Genomic DNA, 23433 nt, shown 5'->3' with positions numbered 1-23433 from the left:
GTCATTCACGAACTTTAATGAACTCCTAACCTAGTCACACTGTCGCGTCTTCACGACATAACTGCCTTTTGTACATATGTGTCGCACTTGCCTTTGTTTGTGCAATCCCTTACCAAGACAAGTTATAACGCCTATCGTTATGTTAAATAGGAATCCCTTGGGTGCCATCGATTGCCAACCAGGAACTCAAGAAGCTGATCCATCTGCATCCGCCATGACTCCTGCTGAAACCAACAACATGGTCCTTTGACTCCTAGCTACCGTAGAAAACTTGAGCACTCGTCTCTCCCGAGTTGAGGACAAAATGGCAACTGAGAATTTTCTCTCTTCTGATATTGAGCAAAGGGTTAAGCTCCTTGAAAGCCGGCTACTGGCCAACGACCAAACCAAAACCAGACGACCTCATCGGTCCTTCCCTGATTTGGGTATGCCTTATGCCACAACCTTGGAAAGGCTAACCTCCCAAGGAAAACTCAAACCGGTTGGTCCAACTCCAGACCCTCTACCAAACAAGCGAGGACGTAGATGGGACGGAAAACTGTTTTGCCAATTTCACCAAGGTCGCGGACACGATACTGAAATGTGCCTCCCTCTAAAAGGTGTCATCCTTGATATGATTGAAAAGGGAGAATTACCACTACCCCCCTCAACAAATAACAAAAAAACCCTCCAGAAAACCTTATTGGACACAGTCAGGAATCTCCCCTAGACTGCTCTCACCTCAGTCCTCCTAACGATGAGGAAATTCATGCAATTGAAGAGGATGACCTACAAAGCGCTATAATGATGCTCTCCGTCTCCATCAACAACATATTCTCAAAGTTGCAAGTTGCTATCAATGACTTGAACACCCGGGTAGCTAATTTGGAGAAGAGGTTTGGTAGTACAGAAAATGAACCTGACCATCAAGGAAATCAACCCTTGGTTCACCAACCAACAGCTGTTGAAAATGAGGAGTCATCCGATGGTCCCCACATCCACGAACCTACCAACAAAGAGCATGAAATAACCTCAACAAATATCCTTTCAAAATACCAAGCAACATCCCAAAAACTTCCCATTGACAACAACCAAATCCTGCTTCCGCCCAGGATTGACAAAATCAAAAACAAAAACAAAACTCACAAAAACATCCCAAGAAACACCAATGTGGGAACCACGGGAAAACATCAAAGGGTATTCACAGATCTGGGAATAACATATGGCACCGCTCTGGAGATACTTGCTTCAGAAGGAATGCTCCAACCTATTGGTCCGACTCCGGACAAACCCGAACACAAAAGAGCCCGATTCTGGGATGGTAATGCCTATTGCCAATACCATCAAGGCAATGGCCATGAGTCCATGACACTGAAACCTGTTTCAAACTCAAGCATTCCATTCAAGATATGATTGAAGCTGGCAAAATCATAATTGCACCTCTCAATCAGGACAATCCTCCTGAATGTCTCAAGTCAAACAGCAAGGTTGAACGTTCTCAAAGGACATTCACCAACCTCAACACGACCTATGCCGAAGCACTTCAAAAGCTCATAACTGAAGGGAAGCTACAACCAATCGGGCCCACTTCGGACCCGTCTGAATGCAAGAAATCCCGTTTTTGGGACGGCAATGCCTATTGCCAATATCATCGAGGAAATGGTCATGACACTGAAACATGCTTCAAACTAAAACATGTTATTCAAGATATGATCGACAACCAGGAACTGATAGCTTCATCCCTATGCTAACCAAGTGATGAAGACAACCCTAATGAACATCTCTTTCTGCAAGGAGATAAAAGCCTCATCGACTATTGTCCTCATATAATTCCCAACAACGAGAGTGAAGTGCTCAAGTGGGTCAATGCTCAAGACCAGACATTCAAGCCGTTGGATGCTGCAAAGGAGACCTTCGAAGAGGAAACATGATGATTAGGAGTTCGTATCTACGATTGAGTCTGAGTCCGAGTCCGAGTCCGAGTCTTAGGCTTTCTCATATCTATCCTAGTGTCTGTCCTTTTATTCCTAAGTGACAAACTGGGGGCCGTCCCCATAATTCACATGTATTCATCGAGTTTGTGCTAACATCTTATTTATCTAAATAAAAGCAAAATTTCCAGCTATCATATATTCTCCTCTTTACCATTTCCCGCTGACAACGAGAATTGATTTGAGAGTTGATTTAAAACAAACAACATGTTCCAATTCAACGTGAGTACACTCGAGTGACGTTCCGTACCGAGTAAGCAAAGGACCCGAAACTCCGTGTCCATTCTCTTTACCTATTCCATGTCTGGAAATAGAAACCTTTCATTAGCACCCAATTTAGAACGAGCTTCTATCAACGGGATCCTATGACGAACCCAGATAACAAACCAGAACATCTCCCTGTTCATGATCAATGACGGAAGGCAAGCCCATTCCCCACAAAAACATCCCATCACCAAATTTCAACCTCTCACCAACGGGTACATCCCCATCCGCACCTTTATCTGCCTCGAACGAAGGACGGCAAAGAACCAATGCATCCAAGCCAAAGCTAAATCAAAAACCAAAACCAAAAGGTCGAAAGCCATTCGGCCAATCTCCAAACCAAAGTCAAAGCGAAAGGCAAAAATCAAAGGCCCAAGCTAATAGTCATTCACCCAAAGTCAAAGCGAAAGGCCAAAATCAAGGCCCAAGCCAATAACCATTCACCCAAAGCCAAAGCGAAAGGCCAAAATCAAAGGCCCAAGCCAATATCCATTCACCCGAAGCCAAAGCGAAAGGACAAAATCAAGGCCGAGGCCAATAACCATTCACCCAAAACCAAAGCGAAAGGCCAAAATCAAAGGCCCAAGCCAATATCCATTCACCCAAAGTCAAAGCGAAAGGCCAAAATCAAAGGCCCAAGACAATATCCATTCGCCCAAAGCCAAAAGTTCAAGGCCAAAGCAAGAACCGAAGCCGAAATCAATTCGCTCAAAGCAAAAAAACCAAAGCCAAAGGCTACTCACCCAACGTCAAGGCTAAGACTCAAGCCAAAATCAAAACAAAATAAGATTGAAACCCTTTTCCCAAAAAAGCCAAAATCCAAAGAAAGCATCCAACACACAAAATCCTGGACAAGTGAGTCCAAAATACCATGTCCAGGACCAACAAGTCCAAAGCCCAGGACCAACGAGTCCAACACATCAAATCCCGGACCCACAAGTCCAAAACACCAAACACTAAAACCTCAACCAAAACTCCTTCACCCCTAAGTCCTTCTACATACTGTTACAAGGAGACCTATCTAAGATCTTGGGGATTCCCCTCAAGATCATAACCAAAACTGCTTCACCCCTAAGTCCTTCTAGAGACTACTATAGGGAGACCTATCTATGCTTCTGAGGATTCCCCCTCAAGCTCGTAATATCACACCTTAACCTTTAAGGTCCAGACATGGAAATCTGATCCCATGTTATTTACCAACCATTTCGTGCTCAGGCCACATCAAGCCGGAGACCCCATTCCGCACCACACTACAAGTCGTTACCCTCCAGCCTAAATACCACAAAATTCTTGCTCCGATTTTTATCCATTAAAACCCATTATTACCAAGCTCCACATTCCCTAATGTTGAAGCCATTTTTCACCACAAACCCCACGGAGTCCTCGAATGCTTTGCTATCGAGAACGGGACATACCTAATCTACCCTTAGAGTCCACTTTTTAGTATGCTCAAATGATAAGGAACATTTTCACAAATTACACCTCTTCGATTCATGATCAAGAGGTATTTATCTCCAATCAACCTTCGAGTCACCAAACGGAATTTTCCGTCGTGACGCTCAACTCCAGATTTTTATCTGTCAAACAAACCATTATTACCAAGCTCCACATTCCATAATGTCGAAGCCTTTTTCATCCTGACCCAGATACGGAGTCCTCGGATGCTTTGCTACCGAGAACGGGACATACCCAATCTACCCTTAGGGTCCACTTTTTAGTGTGCTCACATGATAAGGAACATTTTTACAAATTACACCTCTTCAATTCATGATCGAGGGGAATTATCTCAAATCAATTTCTCGAGTCACCAAACGGCTTTTACCGTCATGACCTCCACACTTAAAGGTCTCAACATCTCGCTTAGGCGCACAAACACGTTCAGAACTACGATCTGGTTTGATTTCACTTCACGTGAATACGTAGGCAGTCCTTCATGGACACAACCATACACCTCAAAATCACTTCAAGGTCCTAACAACTCGCTTAGGCACACATGCAGAACTACGATCTGGTTTGATTTCGCAAACACGCGAATACGTAGGCAATCCTATTACGAGGACACAACCACACTCCCACACACATTCAATTTTCAAACCTTCAATTTGCAACCCATTGCACACACAGCTTAGAATTACGATCTGGTTTGATTTCGCAAACACGCGAATACGTAGGCAATCCTATTACAAGGGCACAACCGCATACTCCTTTCATAACATTTCCAATTTTCAATCCTCAATAACCAGCGCAGAACTACGATCTAGTTTGATTTCGCACACACGCGAATACGTAGGCAGTCCCTCAACAAGGACACAACCGCACACCCATTTCAATCTCAACCATCACCATCAATCTTCAAAAGCCGCCCACCCAGCCGCAAAAATTAATCTTATACCTCTTTACTGGGGGCTTCTTCCTTAAGACGTCGCCCATTCCTTGTTCTCAAGTTCCCACCTTCTCACTCTGGGGGCTTCTCTTTCAAGACACCACCCATCATTTATCCTCAAACATCTTTTGAGTCTCAACTACAGTCCAAAATAAAACCGCCCATAGCCTAGGGCTCGGTTCGGACGATGACAAGGTCTTGGTTCCGCTCTCCGAATCATCATACCTCGAGAAGGGATCTCAAACAAGCAAACGGAGGCAAAGGTGTCTGGCGAAGTTAATCAATTCTTATTCCCCAGCCAAGCGGATCTTCTACTCCGATGATCTGATACGCGTTGTCACCGTATCTTGGCTAGGAGTTTCACTTACATAAGCAAAGTCTGTCAGGGTCATCCCCGTGTCGTGTCAATACCGACTTTATATCACGTTCACGACCGTCTGTTTGTCAGTCTGTCAGTATGCGTCCCTGTGAGTCAAATGTCACAAAGGTCACGTGTCTCCAATCTATCAAATCACATATCTACGAGTAACAAAGCTCGCCTTTAAGCTTCAAACCTTTCAAAACTTCTATCTCCCTTTGCGTGAGATATTACATGCTAGTTGCTTATATGCTAACTGCTCACATGCTTATGTGCTTATATGCTTGCATTCAACATGTTTGTCTATACGACTACGGATTTGTGTGGTCACTAACCATGCAGGTAATCTTGAGAAGACAAACTCACTCCAATTGAGTACTGGGTTCTTCCCAACAAACGGCGACCCATCAAGTCCAAGGGCTTTAACCCCGTCGATTACATGGCATACGCTACGTCCCAACGAGCAGCAACTCATATCCCCGGCGAGTCCTGAGAAGTTTCTAACTCCCCAGCGAGTGCCGATTTTCAAATGGATGTCACACATGCTATTTCCCACAGTCGATCTTTCGACCACCATGGTTGGCGAGCCTTTGTCCGCAAACAAGATACAACTCAAGGACGTATCCCGAAGATGCCTCGGGTACGACTCCTTTTCACAGGCTGGCGAGCCTTTGCGCGCAAAAGATTCAAGGACATATCCCGAAGATGCCTCAGGTATGACTCCTTCTTATGGCTGGCGAGCCTTTATACGTAATCTAATGGACTTTAAACGACCCGAATCAGAAGTCGACAGACTCTAAAATGTTCCCGACGGCAAGTCCTTGACTCGAATCCTCGAGTCGCCTCGACGTCGCCCTTCCCGACGGCAGGTCCTTGGCTCAAACCTTTTTGAGTTGCCTCGACGTCGCAATGGTCTTCAGGTTGTAATCTTCGATTAACTTGGATATCATACTTTGACTTTCGCCCTGTCCAAGCCTCAGTCAAAGTGGGGGCCCTGTAGATACCCAGTATTTGCACCTTCCAAAAACCACCCGATGATGATCGGACTATAACGTGTTTTTGATATGCGTGCGTGGATTGGCTATATATGAGACGGTTTAATGCACTACTTGGATATGAAAAATAATTTCAAAAGTTTTCTAACTTCATTTGCATTAAAATAACACTATTTAGAGTTAAAACCATCTTCGGACCCAAAACCGACTCAGAAACCCGCAACTCGAGTCAACCTGAGTCAAACCAAGTCAAACCAAATCTCGAATGTCAAAAATAATGCCATGAATGTCTTCATCATGTCATTTCCATTAAAATGACCCTATTTAGAGTCTAAACCGACACCGAGCCAAAAACCGACTCGAAATTCAAATCCCGACTCACACGGGTCAAACCCGAGTCAAAGACACAAAATACCTACCCCAAATATCACCCAAGAGTAAGCTTACACGGCTAAGCAAACCTCAATGACCACAAATCACAACCAACAAAACATTGGTTAGAACAAATGCAAAATCCAAATTTGCGAAAGGGACAACACACCCTATTGAGTCACAGGGTGGCTCGCGCCTAAAGCAGGCGCCTGCTTAGTTTCTACGCAAACTCAACCGACCTACCATCCCACATTTCTCTATAAATACCCACCATCACACACATAAACTTCATGCGAGCGTCCGCCCCGTCACATCTCCCTTAAACTTCTATACTCGACTTCCTAAGTCACAAAATCGACACGTGTTTACGACCTACCGATCGTAAACACAAGCCTTACACATATTGTTTGGTACCGTCGCCGTGCATTCGACCGACCCATTTGACCAACTCAACATTAATCAACATGTTTTAATTAACATGCTTTCAACTCATTTTCAAAACAAAATCCTTTTTTAAGGCACTCTTTTTAAACTTCTTTGATCGCGATTAGTCACAACGAGAAAACCGTCTCTAAAGTCGTCTACTTCGCAAACATCAATACACGTAAGTTTGAGGGTATAAATATCTCATTTATTTCATGTCTTTACTGTTTTCATAACTTTATGAACATGAACAATGCATAACACGGTTCAAATATAGGTTAGACGAGCCAAAACTGAGTTTTGGCCTGAGACAGAAGCTCCTTGCTATGCAAGGGAGCTCGCGCCTCTTGTGGGTCTCGGGTCAGACTCATCCGTGTTTGAGTTCATCTTTCCTTCAACACTTTCTTTTATTCTTACTTCTTTCCTTTTACGGTTTTTACCATTTCAAATGTTTTAATTAATTTTTATGATAAACATATTTTGACCATTACAAAAATCATCCTTGGTTCTTTATACCATGACGGTTTATTCCGTGACTCGATGATATTATTGGTTAATTACATTTTAATGGGTATTTTAACACCATTTTCTTTTATTTACCATTTTTCTCATTTGTTTACATTAGTAAACATATTAGTCATAATTCATAATCATCCTTGGTTCTTTATACCATGTCGGTTTAATCCGAGTACGATGACAAACTTGACTAATTACAAAGAATTGAACTTAACATAATTAGTTCAAATCAAACATTTCACATTTTTATTTGTAAACTATACTTTTCAAACATGCAAATCCAACAACGAATATTACTAATATAATAGTAATTATTCCGAGTCATGCAAATCATGCTTGCAAATCATTAATCACAAATACGGTTTTAAACAACCTTTTCAAAAACCAGGAGACGCCCCCTTGGGTCGGCTCATGGCTCGCGCCCCAAGAGGCCGTCTGTTTTCTACATTTCAAAACCAAGGCAGAGCCCCTTCTATCGCCAATAAGCTCGCGCCCCAAAGGGGCTGCCTGGCACTGTTCTGCCTCGTTTTTAGCACTTGTCTAGGACGATCCCGATTACGGTTAATCCGAATACATGACGGATCAGATTGATAAGTTCACGTTTTTACACTTTGTTATTTGACATCCTTTTTCAAATAAATGGATCGTGTTAAGCATCATAACCCGAATTTGGTAAATGGATGTTTAATTTCCGTTTTCACATGCAAATCAATCTAAATCCAACTTGACATCTTATGCTTGATATTTGGATTAACAAACCGACTTAAAAAGCTCACATGTTAGGTTAAGACTTTTGAATGTGCATTCATGCATTTACACCGTTTTATCAACTCTTGCACTTAAACAACCACGATCGATCAGTAGAGGCCGCTAACGCGGGCGGGATTGGGTGTCCGATTAAAGGGCTTCCCAATACGTACCCTCACCCCTTACTCAGAACCTTTGGATAGTGGATGGCCTTATCCTAGGCGTACGAGAGTCATTTTAGGCATAGAATGCTAAAAGGGGGACGAGTCCTTATCTTTAGTACCTATGTCAAACACCGCTTTTTGCCTTGGTTGACCTAGGTATAAAGTGGATTCGAACGGGTTCCAAGCATCCCACAAATGCTTGGTGGCGACTCCGAACATCTCTACATCGTTTCGCGGCCCTTGCCGAGACGATACCGACCGATCTAAAGCGATCCGGTCGAAAGCATTTTTACGCCGCCGAGCGTAGCTTTCAAGATACCTCTGCATGTCCACAAATTGGCCTGGCGTTCAGGTGGCCCGTGACTATGGACCAGCTTACGGCCCAAATCCGCAGACCGAGACGTGGCCCATGTCCACACTTCCCACTATGGCACGATAAGTTGATTGGTCATGAACTGGGTTGTTGTCTTCACGAAGGAGAGGAAGAGAGGTGGCCATCGGGGTGGTGTTTGGTTTGGCTTCGGTCATCTTGTATTTTGTCAGAAGGTCATGAATGTATTTAGACTAGTTTAAATGGATACCAAGGGAATTGGGTGTAACCTCGATTCCAAGAAAGTACGAGAGTGGTCCAAGGTCTTTCAGCGAGAAACGGTTAGATAGGGTTGTTATAAATGTTTGTAATTGTATAGTGTGTGGTCCGGTGATAATTATATCATCGACGTAAATTAACATGTAAATACTTGTTGATTTTGTTTGTAGGATGAATAAGGATGAGTCGGAAATAGATTGTTTGAAACCAAGAGTTGTAAGATATTGTTTTAATTCGGTGTACCAAGCTCGAGGAGCTTGCTTTAAACCATAGATAGCTTTATTTAATTTACAGACATAGTCGGGTTTGGATTGATCGACAAATCCAGGTGGTTGGGCCATAAAGACATTGTCGGTTAAGCGCCCTTGGAGAAAGGCATTATTTATATCTAATTGTCGTAGTGGCCATGATTTGGTGACAGCTAAAGATAGAATGAGACGAACAGTGGTTGGTTTAATAACCGGACTAAACGTTTTCGTATAGTCTATACCCGGTCGTTGATGGAAGCCTTTGGCAACAAGGCGAGCTTTGTGTTGCTTGAGGGTTCCATAGGGGTTATATTTGTTATGAAATACCCATTTGCATCCAATTATATTTTGAGCGGAAGAGCGAGGGACTAGTGACCAGGTTTTGTTCCTATCTAACGCATTATATTCATCTTGCATTGCATTTCGCCAGTGAGGTAAAATGAGTGCTTGTTTAACGGTGTTTGGAAGGTTGTCAGGAGTTGGAGATGCGTGAGCGAGATTGAGAGTTTTCGAGTATTTCGGGTTTAGTTTTCGAATATTGTTATCGAGTCGAGTTGTGATAGTTTTTGCGGGTTGGTGGATGACTAGGTGGGGGTTGCGTGGTGACAGGGTCAGGAGTGGACGAAGACGCATTGGGAGGCAATGAGGAGGGCGAAGACGAGGGTGTGGTGTGTGGCTGCTTGGGTCGGCGTGAGTAGACAATAGTAATAGGTGGTCTGTCACGGCGAGGAATGTTGGTGGTGGTGTCAGTGGTGGCTGGCGGTTGAGAAGATGCGATGGAAGGGAGGATGGGAATAGAAAGGTCACACCAATCTTCGGGATTGTTGTGAGCCGATGAGGAGATAGGTGAGATGGTTGTTTTGGCAAAGGGAAATTCATCATTAAAGAATTTAACGTGTCGGGATGTGTAAATGCGGTTTGTTTTTGGATCAAGACAGTGATATGCGCTTTGGGTGGTTGAGTAACCGACGAATATACACGGAATAGAGCGGTTTTCTAGTTTGTGCTTTGTATATGGCCTTAGCCAGGGGTAGCAAAGACATCCAAAATTGTGAAGTTTGGTGTAGTCGGGTGGAGTTTTATGAATTGTTGAATAAGGGGAGTCGTCGTGCAATGTTTGTGTAGGTAGGCGATTTATTAAATATGTCGCGGTGCTAAATGCAAATGGCCAATATGTGGTCGGGAGGCCAGCATGGTTTAGTAAAGCGAGGCTGGTTTCTACAATGTGATGGTGACGTCGTTCTGCATAACCGTTATGTTCCGGAGTAAGGTGGAGATGTAAGGTAGGAAATGCCATGATTAAGGAGGCCGTGATTTAATTTAATGTATTCACCTCCGTTATCAGAGAAAAAACGTCGGATTGATTTTTGAAAGTATTTTTCAACTAACGCTTTAAATTGATTAAATATTTGAATGGTGTCAGATTTACGTTTTAGGGGGTATAACCAAACATATTTACTAAAGTGGTCAACGAATACAATGTAATATTTATAGTGGTCTCGGAAAAGGACTGTGCTAGTCCATAAATCAGAAAAAAATAAGGTCAAGTGGTCCGTTGGATTTGAATAAAGAAACAGAGAAAGGAAGTTTTTTGCTTTTTGACAGATTGCACGCTTGACAATGGGAAAAATCCAAAATAACAGAATCTAAATTTTTATTAATCATCTTAATTACATTATAACTGGGATGCCCTAGCCTATGATGCCAAGGAATTGGAGCGGTGTTTTTCACAGCGGCATAGACGGTTGATTTCATTGGACACCACTCGTACACTCCGTGGTTAGCGCGGCCCTAGAGGAGGGTTTTCCCCGTCGATATTGCCTTTACACAAAACGAATTATGTGAGAAAATTACATAAGCTTGGTTGTCTTTGCATAATTGAGATATAGAGAGTATATTTCGTGAGATATTAGGAACATGTAATACGTTATTAAATTGAAGCGATTGGATAGTAAATTTACCGATATTTGCAATGGGTAGAGCAGACCCGTCTCCAATGAGAAGGTCATCCAGGCCGGTATATGGAGAGTGGAATGCAAGAGTGTCCAAGTCATGGGTTATGTGGTATGATGCCCCGCTATCAAGGAGGTATGCTGGGTTTGGGTTTGGTGGTCCTTGAGTGGCTGCGTGGGCTTGAGGTTGAGTCTGCTGCTGACGATTGGTTGGTGGTTCCGGGAAGGCAATATTGGGAAAAAGTCGGCGAAAGATAGGGCAGTTGGCAATTACATGACCAGTTTGTCGACACCATTGGCATCGACCTTTGAATGGTCTGGGATTTGGGTTTGAGTTTGGTTGAGTAGGTTGCTGATAGTTTGTGTTGTAGTTATTGCTATAATTATTATTGTTGTTGGTATGGCGGGTATAGCCACGGTGGTTATTATTTGACCGAAAAGTCGGGTTTGCAGAAGGTGCAAAGTGGTTTGTAGTGGGTTGATGTTTAACAGTGAGGTCATGGTTGAGTAATTTTTCGTGTAGCACCTCAAACGCGACGGGTGTGTCGCGGGCGCGCACGGTGTCAATGACAAGTTTGTAGGTGTCATAATCTAAGCCTTTAAGGACTTTAGCAATGACATCCTCTGGATCAAGGGTTTTGCCCATAAGAGCCAATTGATCAACACGGGCTTTGATTTGATTCATATACTCGGTGATGGTTTGATCCGTCGTTTTTACGATGGAGTCAAGTTTCTCTTTTAGTTGGAGAATATGGGCGCGGGATGGGTTGGCGTAGGTATGGGCAAGAATTTCCCATGCCTCCTTAGCGGTTTTAGCGCGCACTATTAGTGATTGGAGCGCGGAAGAAATCGTACCCATGAGGGCACCTAAGATTAATCCGTCCTGTTTTAACCAAGTTAGGTAAGCCGGGTTTGGTTTCTCTTGTTTGTCACTATCAAGGGTTGTGGCAGGTGGTGGTGACTCGGTTTCATCGAAGAAACCGAGTAAACTGAGACCAAAAAAGATATTGGTCAATTAAAAGTGCCATGTGGTGTAATTAAGGGAGGTTAATTTGACGACATGGTTGAGATTAGGTGCTGTCAAGGGTTTGGCAGCCTCGTGTGGGTTAGGGATTAGGGTGTCTTGGTTAGGGTTGGTCATGGTAATGGTGTTTCGGTGATGTGAGGAATAATGGCGTTTAAAGGCAGCGAAGCGTGGTTGAAGGTGATTGGGAGTGGATCTTGAGTGACTCGTGGATACCATATACAAGGTCATTTCTGAATGTTTTGATAATTCAATAGCTATGAAGGTGTACGTATATATAGGAGTATACATGGGTTAATTATGGATAGGAGCCTATACTAAATAATTACAAATTGATCTTTTCTATATTTACAATATGTATCTAATCAATTAGCCTTGATTTGAGGGGATTGCTTTGCTGTAATATTATTGCTAATATTATTGCTGTTAATAAACTTCACTCAAAACTGGATTGATTTCCCGAGTAAGCTTTAATTCTAAACAAAATTTGATTTTTAACACTTGGATACTGTAATCATATACGGAGTACTATACATGACATTAATACCAAGTTCCCAGCTCGAAAAGCTCCAGGTATAACCTATGAAACGGCCATAAAATGGATAAACAATGTAATCTAAACTAAAATGGAGTGAAATAATACAATGTTCTTATTTACACCAGCTACACAATACTTTCTGTGGATGATCATGAAGATAGTTCCTCGTGGCTAGATGTAGGGGACCAACTAAAGAGACGTTTAGATGGGCGCACATTCTTGAGCATCATTGTGAGCTTTTGTCGTTCTCCCTCAACCTCGGCAAAATGGAGGCTCAACTGAGAATAACGGTCATGCATGTCTTTAAGTTCTGTTTCCATGGCAACATGTCTTTCCTTCATCTCGAGCATATCTTTGATCAGTTCATTTATGTCTCTGAAGCTTTGGAATACTGCAGCCTCATCTCTATGCAGCTTCAAGAAAGAGCTATGCAATGGAAAATTCCGTAGGAAACGTTAGTTGTCACTTCTCCTATTGCTGAAGTTTCACATTATTTAAGATATCTCAAAATATACGAGCGTACAGTAGCAAGTACTCGTATACTATATTGTGTGTTTTCATTATGAGTCTAACCATACGTTTCCAAATTTTCTAAGCACCCTTTGTCTAAAATCAAACCATCATCTCAAAAAGGTGGAACGAACACTGTAAAATATTGGAGGGGGTGCAAGTTTTTGAGCTCTACCTCTGTAAATTATACTACGTCAAAGATCCACCGCAACTTTATTGCCCACATCTAACTTTGGCGATGGTCAGCCCAGATAACTCTGACGGTCTGACCATTAATTTTCCAAAATAAAAGCGGAGATGCAAAGTAAAAATTGTCATGACTAATTTATCAAAATAACTTCCCAAGTTCTAACAGTGAGTAACATAGGTTGTAGTATAAGTGTGTATTCACCTCTGAAATTGGACGCTTGGTTTCTTCTTCGCCCGCAATACTTCCGCAAGCTCCAACTCCAAGGCAAGCACTCTTTCCATTGAGTTCCCACTTCTTGAAGATTCATTATATAGAGAAGATATATTTTCAAGTTCCTCGCTCACCTGTCCCCAAAACATTACATCATTTGACAAATTAACCAAGAGGTTTGCCACGATGATTGGCTATATATAGGAAAACTCAGTGTTACCTTCTCCAACTGCGCTTGGTCTCTATGTAAAGCATCCTCTGCCAGCTCATTTGGATCTCCGTCTCCTGGAAGATGAGTATTTTCACTTTTCATCCGTTCCAACTGTAAGAAAAATCATAACTTAGCACCCATCATCAAACATTCAAACTTCAATAGATGAATCATTTAACAGCTCTTTTACTGGATGAATAGGTGATGTACTCTTCAAGTCAGCCAGTTATAGACAACTCAGCTACGGAAGGTTATTTTATTCGAGGATATCTGATGCACAAAGGTTAGAAGATGACTGCTACGAGTTCCCTACAGAAATGTTGCCGCCATTCCGCATAGAGACAACACAGATATAAAAGTGTAAAAAATACCGTCTTCTTTCCATTGTTATGGTCCTCTTGAAATTGACAGTCAATTTTGACCGTTGATCTCTCCAAATATACGTAAAATGTCAAAATGTCAAATTTGTTATGTTTATATTTATAAAAACATTAATTTTCACATTATCCTTTTGAAAAAACTGAAACTATGTTATATTGCGTGAAAATAACAGTAAAAGTGGATTACCAAAGTCAAAGGGGCAATACAAAATGGAATACAAAATGGAACGGCGGGTGTACTCAGTAACAAATAGGAACACATTACTTATAGTGAGACAAGAAAAGTATTATGTCATCAAGTGGGCATCAGTTCACTGAAAAGTGAAAATTATTACCTCTTTTTGAAGGCGCTCTATGCTAGACAACAAAAATTGTGGTTTCAGCTGATCGTTGAGGAGATCCCTATTGTTCTCCACATCATTTTCATTATATCTTAGGTCTTTAAGTTCTTCAGTGGCTTCCGTTACCATGGTTTCCTGCTTTAAAACGAAATACTCAGTATTAAGAACTTACAAAACAAGGGATAGTATAAAAGTAAACTCCACAATTAAATGGAATTGGTACTTGCGTCAAATAATAACATCATGAATATGATCAAACAAAGCAGGCATATCTCGTCTGCTGTCTTTATATTACACCATGAGGATAAAGGAGATTGAGTTTGATCATTAAAAGCATGGCAAAACACCAGATATGTCAAATGTGAGAATAAACAGAAGTCATCCTACAACGGGGGTGAAAGATTATGACGAGAAGTTCGGGGAAACACTTGGATATGACATTCCGATGCTAAGATGGCTATACCATTACGGATTATTTACGGCTATACTACACTTTTGTTCATTTGCTAAGCTACAGTTATCAAACAATTTAAATGACATAGCAGAGCAAAAATACCTGAGCTGCTCCTGGAATAGTTTCTCTCTCATCTTGCTCATCCAATTTCAAGTTCTTACTATAAGCTAAGTGGCTAGCTTGATTATTGGAAGAGTTACTCATAACCCCGTCCTCTGATGCTTCTACTGTGTTTAAAAGTGAAACTTCTTCTCTTCTCATGGATGCTTTGAGATTCTCCACTTCATCTGCCAGTTTACGTTTGTAATCATTGCATTCCTGCAAAGATACCATCAACTGATGTTTTTCTTCCTTGACGCAGTCTAAACTCATAACCGAGCAATCCAACTCCGCCTTCAACTGCTCATATGCCATAAATTTTTCCCGATTATCAGAGACAACCAATTGTAACTCAGCCTCCAACTCTGTAATTCTCAGCATGAATTCTTCAATTCTTTTTAGCTGAGACGCCTCACATTTCTTCTTGTTCTCGAGCTCCTCAAGAGCATTTTGTAATTTCCAAAGCATCTCTTCACCGTGCTTTTTGGAAATTGACAACTGCTGACGAATTTCCTGAAGCTTGGTTTCATACTGTTCTTTGATGAACGCTATTCTCAAGGAGTCTTGGGAAGCAACTGATGACCCTTCACTTTCCCTCTTTTCCCGTGCTCGAAGATGGTCGGCCTCAGCTTTGTCTTTAAGCTCTTTTAGATGAATGGACAAGTTTTTGAACTCCTCTGCCTTCAAAGTTTGTTCAGACAGCTTACGAGTAAGATCACTGCACTTTTTGTGAAGCATTTCTTGCTCTTCTCTACATTCTCCATGAGAGATCATATGAGCACTCATCTCATCAACTGTTGTTTGCATTACAAGGAACCTAATCTCCTGTTCTTCTTTTGAGAATATCAAATTCTCGATCTCGTTCTGAGAAGTTTTAAGCAAGCAATTAAGCTCTTTAGTTTCAAACTTGTGTTCCTCGAGTTCCACCGCCATACTACGGTTGGATGTCTCAAGTGCTTGAATCAAAGCAATTTTATGTTCCAAATTGAATTTTAGAGAAGAAAGATCGGACAACAGGTAAGCATTTTCTTCTGCGTAGTTTTCTTTGTCCGCAAGGCAGTTGCTTAGTCTAGAAGCAAGATCAAGATTCCTTCTGTCAACCTCGTCAAGGTTCTGGTGCAAGTCCTCAAGTTGCAGTAGTAAATCTTGAACATGAAGCTTGTACTGTGTCACTGCAACAGTCTGTACAACATCTTCAGCTATCAAAAGTCCATGAATCTCTGTCAACTGAAGTTCTAAATTAGTAGAAAAGCCTGTCTCCAGTGCTTCGTCTAGTCGTTGCTTCAAGTGATTTATGTCAGATTCTTGCTGATCATGTTGGCCCAACTTCTCGTCTTTCTCCTTCAACTGACAATTCAGATTCATTATCTCGGCATCAAGTTGGTCTTTTACTCCTCTCACAAGAGTCATCTCATCCTTCAGGCTTTCCACATTTTCTTTTAAACAATCATGCTCCTTGGTAAGCATATCGCATTCATTGACCTTGTATTTTAGTGATTCTGTTAGATTGAAATTTTCCTGTTTTAGTTCATCTAGCATGACTTTATAGCCTTCTAATTCATCAGATACGCTTCCAAAAAGCATTATTTTGTCTTTGAGATCCCTATTTTCCAAAGTGAGCTCTTTTAATGAATCTTCCATCTTAGTGAAATCAGACAAAAGATCCCTGGTAATTTGAGTATATTTTTCCTCGGCTTTGAAACTAACCTGGAGCTTGTTATTCACAGCCTCAATGTCAGTTTGAAGCTTCTCCACAAGAGCACTAGATGCATTCAATGCACTGGCAAAAGACACACTAGCAACATCTCGTTCATTCACAAGATTTGCCTTCTCTTCCTTAAGTTGGAAGATCTTACCATGGAAGTTTTGTAGACACTCCCCCAAGCTCGTGATAACACTCGTGAATTCCTCGCAATCTGTTTGTTCGTCTTTAAGCAAAACATTGACTTGTTCATCACCATATGCCAGTAGATTATCCAGATTTCCTCGCATATAACTCACCAATTTCTGCAACTTCTCATTTTCAATGACTTTGACCTTCATGGTCATCACTTCTTCCTGCAACAAGGAAACTTCATTTGAAAGAAGATGTTTATCTGTGGCAGCTTCCTCGAGTTGTTTTGCCAATAGTGCCTTTTCACCATCACAAATTTCATAATTGGATTTATACTCTTTATATTCAGTCATCAGAGATTCTAATTCTCCAATTCTCTGACTAAGAGTACACTTCTCATCACTGATCCTCCTTAACTTGGCTTCCAATTTTTGATTCTCTAAAGCAAGATCAGAACTTCTGGAAATAGAGAGTTCCAACTTCTCTATAATATCATGCATCTTTGTTCTACTATCGAAACCAGCTTCCAGTAAAGCTTGATGAAGTGTCACTGAGTAAACATCCAGATTCAAGTTTGCAAGATGCATTTCAGAAAGTTCTTCCTGCATTTTCTTGTACAAGTCTTCCTGTAATGCGAGCGAGTTCTTTAAGTCCTCCAACAATTTATCAGACCCCAAATGATGATTTCTCTGAACAATTTTACAAATTGGAGATTCCATAGTTTTGCCAACATCGGCAGTTATCTCATTCTCTTCACAATCTTGAAGGAATGGTAGGGAAGCTTCTGAAAGAGCTTTCCGAATGACGTTTTCATTTGTCTCGTACATTGAGACGACCTGCAAAGAAAGAACTTCGAGATCCTTCTGTAACTGATTTACGGCAACCGAGTAATTTAATCTTGCCCTTCTCAATGCAGCTTCCGAATTAGAAGCTCGTCTTTCCAGCTCTTTGTTAAGGGCATCTAAACTGCATCGTTCCTCGGCAAATCGCAAAATTTCATTGTTCATTTCCTGATGCATGGCCTCCATCTGAGCTTTAGTGGATGATACAGTATAAATGCAAGAAGAATGTTCATGTCTGAGATTCTGGAGTTCACCAAGTATTTGCTTCTGGTTTACCTCTAGCTCTTGAATAAGTGCTTCATAATAACATTCCATTTGATCCATTTTTTGTACAAGGTTCTCCCGATCGGCTTTCGACTCATCCAACTCCCTTAGTAGTTTAAAAATTTCTCCTTGCATTTCATTACTAACATCCACACAGCGGGTCCCAGAAGTCAGAAGCCCAGGTAAAAGTACACCTTCTGGATGACACAATTCCACACCTAGACCGGTATCTGATATGGCATGATCAGTTGTCGTTGAACTTGTTTCTATGATAGTTGCTTGTCTAAGATCTATAATTGCACCACGAATCTCCTCAAGATCTGACTTCAGAAAGATTAAATCTTTCCCATCTAGCCCATTATAGGCCTTATTCTGAAGTTGACATATCTTATCCTCCACATCCTTAAGGCCCTTTAGCAATCCCCGACTCAAGTCTTCATCTTTAAGTTTTGTCCCAATAACAGGAGGATTCATTTTCAAATTCCTAACCCGTTCAAGATCATTTTTAAACCTCAAGCACTCCAACTTTAGCATAGAAACTTCTTTCGCCATATTTTGCTCTGAACATATCTCAACAGCTATTTGTTCGGTCAAATTATGTGTTTCAACACTTAACCCATCAGCAAAATTTTGCAGAGAGACGATCTCTTGCCTCAGCTCATGGATGGATATGTCAGCTGCTTCCAGAGCTACTCTAAGCCTATTGTTTTCTTCGTAAACAAGAGTCATATCTCTTTCAACAGAGTTTTCAGCACCCCATTGGTGAATCCAATCACTTGAATTGTGCACCATTGTCGGGCTTTGAGAGGTAGACAACCCTCCTAAATCCCCGGATGTTGTGCTCTTGACACTGTCAATTTCTCTTGTACTAGAATTATCCTGCTTCTCTGCATATAAACTTTCCGAGGTATTGGATGACCCATCAAAGCCAGCTCCTGAGTCAGCATACCCTTCACTGAAGCCTGTCTCTTCTTCAAGTGAGGGAAGCTCCTTAGACTCTGGTTTGAATCTAACTCGTTGGTTCCCCTACAAATATAAGAGATATAATATGATGGACTAACAAAATAAGCGCACTGCATAATATCTTTAAAAGCTTGAGGGGTCAGCTATAAAAACTACGTCCTGCATTTCATCTATATATTATCCCCATTTTACTTTGGTGGTTAACCGAGGTTGACTTTAGAGCAATAATTTCTCACAATATACAATAATTATTAAAAAGAAAGGATAATGTAAAATAGTTTTTAGGGTAAGTCAAACATGACAAATTTTACATTGATATGTGTGAACTCAAGTTAATCTTCAGAAATTCAGTTTTGCAATCTTAGAAGCCACAGAGGAAGGGAATGGGAAAAAAATTGTCATTCTTCACCTATCAAACAAGTCTCAAGAACACTTACTGTTCAGGTGGCAATATATTATCGTGAGTCGTGACTTCTTCCAGATATTCAGAAGGTTTTATATAACTAACCTAAGCAGTTTAACCACTTCAAATGCATAACTAGCAACATTTTTTATTGTCTTAGATGGTCTTCAGAAAGAGATCAGTTATATCTATATTTTTGTATCAGTCAATGGGTAGTACAGGGAAACCACCATTTATAGATTATGGGCAAGTGCATACAGCCTTACCGAATATACAAGCTAGAGTTAGCATTGGTAATTATTTCGATGTTACATTCTTGAACAATTAGTAGACATCACTCAGCTTCCTAATTTGTGTCTAAGCTTTGAATCTTTTAGGCAGTGTGTATTATACATTGTAACCATCTGTTTCCATCACTGTATATGTCAGCAACTTTATGAAAACGCTCCTATTTATCGCCTAACAAGAAAATCCAATACCTTGTCGGCACGAGATACAACTGCTTCCCCTGGTGTCAATAATTTTCCACCAACATGATCAGTATTTGCAGGCGAACCTCTGTCACTGACCTCTCTCTGCTGCTCAAACTCCCTGAACAAGCAAAAGATACATGTTTGTAAGGGGTCACATAGTGGCATTGTAATTTAACTCTCTAATCAGTAACAATGTTACCTGAAACCAGTTTTCGAAGTTAACAGCTGCACTGTAACCTGAAACCAGTTTTCAAAGTTATTAGGATGTATAATACACACTGCCTAATTCATGACAATTAACTTGAATTGAGAAATCATATTTTTTTCAAATCAAGCTGAATATTCAGACAAACAAGGAAACACCATTTTCTACTAGAATTAAGTTTCTGGTTATTTACATGTAAGATTGCTCCAGAGTCTGACCCATGAAGAGGTAACATAACAACAGTTGGCTTTGATGCATCCACATAGTCAGAAAGATTTATGGTAGCTTCACCAAGGAGACTAGATCTTGATGTACCCTGACAAAAAAATGTCGAGAAAGAAATGAAAGAGAATCATTTATAAGCAGAAAATGAGTTTGTACCATTTATCGGTATAAATATAGTGATCTAACCACCACGAAATAATTAACGTATCCAAAATAAAAAAATAAAAAAATTATTTACGAGTACGGTGCTACTAAGCAAATGTAACAAAGTCATTACCATAGCAACAACAAGTTTATAAAGTTTTTCTTCATATTGCTTGCTTTTAGAGTCTTGCAGAAGCCTAGTAGTTTCATAAATCGGATCTGCCCATTTGCATGTCCCGTTTCTCACATTTGCCTTATTAGTCTTTGCTGATGCCTTGCCAGTATCAGATGGAATGAATGATATGAACAGATTATTCCATCCAGTATGTGGGATCTGTACAAGAAAGGGATACATGCATTTAGGCTTTAGCCAATTTACAACATCAGTTTTTTTCTCGATTAACATAGGATATTAGTTATAGAACACCAAAGAAGTGACACCCATGTATACAAAGAAACCAAGAGGGTAACGGTCATTTACAAAAAGCAGAGCAAGACGATTAACCTCTCAAGACACTCCTAAATTAAACAATCAGAAGCTTCCTCAAGCACCTCACGGTTCGCAATGCCTAAAGTACTTGATCATTACAACTTGATTATTACTGTTAGCCTAGTAATGTCTAATACTCTAATGTCATCACGATTCATTTTGCGTCATAAACTCATTTTTCAGAATCATAAGCTTGTCAGCAGGTAGCATCTATTATCTACTGTGTTACTGACTTACAGCAATCTATATCCAGTGGACATGCTATTTATAATGTGAGGAATTCAAAAATATCGCAATAAACCTCAAATTAAAACAACAATTCCTATAGATAGACTAATGGTTCGGGAAAAGAACAAATGCTTGCACAATCATGCATAACAGATAGTACCATCGGCGAGTAAGTGAGTGTCAAATTAGATGTTCCCACTCCTATTCCCTATGTTAAAAAACACAAAAAGGCAAGAACTTACATGTGTAGCATTGAATTGTAGTCGGAATACAACTTTAACCTTAGTTTTCTCGAGCTTCCACCTTGTATTCCTCGACATACTCGCTTATCAGAACACTACACAGCAAAAACCATCATGCTCAGCTTCGCCAGAACTGTTCATCAATTTCAATGGGACTTAAGCAATTTCCTCTAATGCTACAGCTAACCAGCTTTGGGACAACTTCTCATATTCCAGAATTCCATAACCTCGACGAAGATAAGACCGGTTCACAACAACACAGCTATAAACAGACAATTATTCTTAAACATGTCAAGGATTCACTAACTTCTTCTAGGGCTAATAACTAATCCTAATTACTTTCATCTACCAAAAATGTGTTCCATTCTCAAATTTCCCCCACAATTATATATCTACTGTTGGAGAAATGTGATGATCTGATGATCCAGAACCAAAGCAATAAGCCAATAACCATACAAAGCTAAAAAAGTGTACAAATCTATTAATTATCAAGTCAAAACCTCATAAAAGAAATTCAACAAATCTCACAACTTTACATTAATGTGGGTCACTTGGGCCACAACCCCTTTTAAGATTTTTATTAATTGCATCAATTTGTTTAATTAAACATAAAAAATCACACTAAAGCCAAATTATTTTGAAAATATACAGTAATATTTTCCAGCATGTCACCCTTGGATAGTTGACCTTGTATACTATCACATATACTCAGGGTATCTACCCAGTGCGTACCAAAGATAGCGGCTCAAGAGACTAAGATGGAGTGAACATTACAGCAGATCTTCAACTTAAAACTCAAAATTGATACAAACCCAGATCAAAACAACATAAAAATGAAGAAAACTTGAGAAATTTACCTCAAAGTTTCAAACTTGAATCAAATTTGACCCTGATTTCAAAAGGGTATCTCCTAATCAAGCCCAAAAATCTGAAAAATCCATTAATTTAAACAATGTGGTTGAAATCTTGGAGAATTAAGAAGTTAAATTGATGAGAATTGAGTGTATGATTGAAGGTGAGGAGACATACATACCCAATAAAGTGATGAACTGAATAGAGGAGAGGACCACAGTAACAGTAAGTACTAGAAGTAGGAAAGTGTTTGTTTAAAGAAAAAAAAAATAACAAAAATACAAAAACAAAAGCAGAAATGTGAAAGTGAAAGTAACAAGTTTTTTTTTTATTAAAAATTAAAAATACTTTAAAAATTCAAATTTAAGTAAAAGAATATGAGTAATAATTATGAAGTAATTAAGTAGATGGAAGTATTGATTAGAAATGCACCTAATTTTGGATTGTTCATATGATAGGGGTGCAGGGGTGGATTAGAGGTGGGACTTGGGAGTTAGATTGGATTAACGTTTGAAGTAAGCAATAATGAGAATCTTTAGTCACAAGTTTTTCAAACTCAGTAGTTTAATCTTTGACTATCTTCTTTTATCTTCTTACTGTGTAAATGTATTTGGCCAACGCCGCCAATATGGTTGGACTCGGACTTACACTCTCATAGTCACACATCATGTATTGATGATTAAGCCGAAGTTGTTGTGGATAATTGGTCTTAACTCTTAAGTTTGAATCCCGTATCTATCAATTTATAGACTATACATTTGAGGTAGTACCTCTTATTGTTTATTTTCTGAGTTTTATTTTAAAGTTTTTGAATTCTGCTTTAATATAAAGTTTTTGAGCACATTTACTAAAACATTACACTAAAAAAATATAATATTGCTCAAAAATTATGTAATATGCTCAGAAAAAATATGTTATGCTCAAAAACATTACACTAATTACCTCAGATGCGTAATCTTTTTTCTCCGTATCTCCTCTATTGTAATGCGACTACGTGCGTGCTTTGTTAGGGAAAAAAAAACAGTCTCATATCATGTGGAAGTTGAAAATTTAATTGGAGTAATTACCGTGTCGGATCATTGTATGACGGGTTTTTGTATGTTAAACTTGAGTACATTGTCCATTGATAATATGAATGATTAACGGTCTAACTTTGTAAGACAATTTATTTCTTTATTTCTTTATAATTTGTGTTATTATAAGTGATGGGGCATATTCTGCACCGCTGACCAAGTCAACATGGTTGAGCAAGGCCAAAGATATCCACAAAGTCGTCAACGACTTATGCGACCTAGCCAGCCGTCTGACCCATCGGCCCGTCGGCTGGGTC

The 23433-nt window shown here is 40.2% G+C and overlaps 1 protein-coding gene across 10 annotated transcripts; it reads right to left on the bottom strand.

The window, feature by feature from the left end:
• Nucleotides 1-12460: 12460 nt before the first annotated feature.
• On the bottom strand, nucleotides 12461-22608 carry LOC141586828 (uncharacterized). 10 transcript variants are annotated; one of them, XM_074408204.1, is made up of 12 exons: nucleotides 22285-22608; nucleotides 22109-22179; nucleotides 21252-21384; nucleotides 20425-20625; nucleotides 20116-20238; nucleotides 19917-19954; nucleotides 19724-19835; nucleotides 14942-18904; nucleotides 14380-14523; nucleotides 13674-13775; nucleotides 13445-13587; nucleotides 12461-12969 (listed from the first exon to the last, which is right to left on the bottom strand). In XM_074408204.1, the coding sequence occupies exons 3-12, from the start codon at nucleotides 21327-21329 to the stop codon at nucleotides 12693-12695; spliced, it is 5181 nt and encodes a 1726-aa protein (XP_074264305.1). In that variant the 5' UTR covers nucleotides 21330-21384; nucleotides 22109-22179; nucleotides 22285-22608; the 3' UTR covers nucleotides 12461-12692. The 10 variants fall into 10 exon arrangements, with proteins under 10 accessions (XP_074264305.1, XP_074264310.1, XP_074264304.1 ...); XM_074408209.1 differs by having other exon boundaries at nucleotides 14380-14520; XM_074408203.1 differs by having other exon boundaries at nucleotides 21252-21346.
• Nucleotides 22609-23433: the final 825 nt, after the last annotated feature.

Source organism: Silene latifolia, chromosome 6 (genome assembly GCF_048544455.1).
Source record: "Silene latifolia isolate original U9 population chromosome 6, ASM4854445v1, whole genome shotgun sequence".
Lineage (NCBI taxonomy): Eukaryota > Viridiplantae > Streptophyta > Magnoliopsida > Caryophyllales > Caryophyllaceae > Silene > Silene latifolia.
The sequence above is the reverse complement of the archived record's forward strand: the minus strand, read 5'-3'. Positions and strand labels throughout refer to the sequence as shown.

Bases quoted from the DNA above. Each gene is read 5' to 3' on its own strand.
- LOC141586828 (XM_074408204.1), bottom strand. From the start codon at position 21,329: ATGTCGAGGAATACAAGGTGGAAGCTCGAGAAAACTAAGGTTAAAGTT. The intron at 19,955-20,115 runs GTAAATAACCAG...AACTGGTTTCAG, and splicing joins ACTCTGGAGCAATCTTACAT to GTTACAGTGCAGCTGTTAAC. The intron at 18,905-19,723 runs GTATTGGATTTT...TTATATTTGTAG, and splicing joins TTGTATCTCGTGCCGACAAG to GGGAACCAACGAGTTAGATT.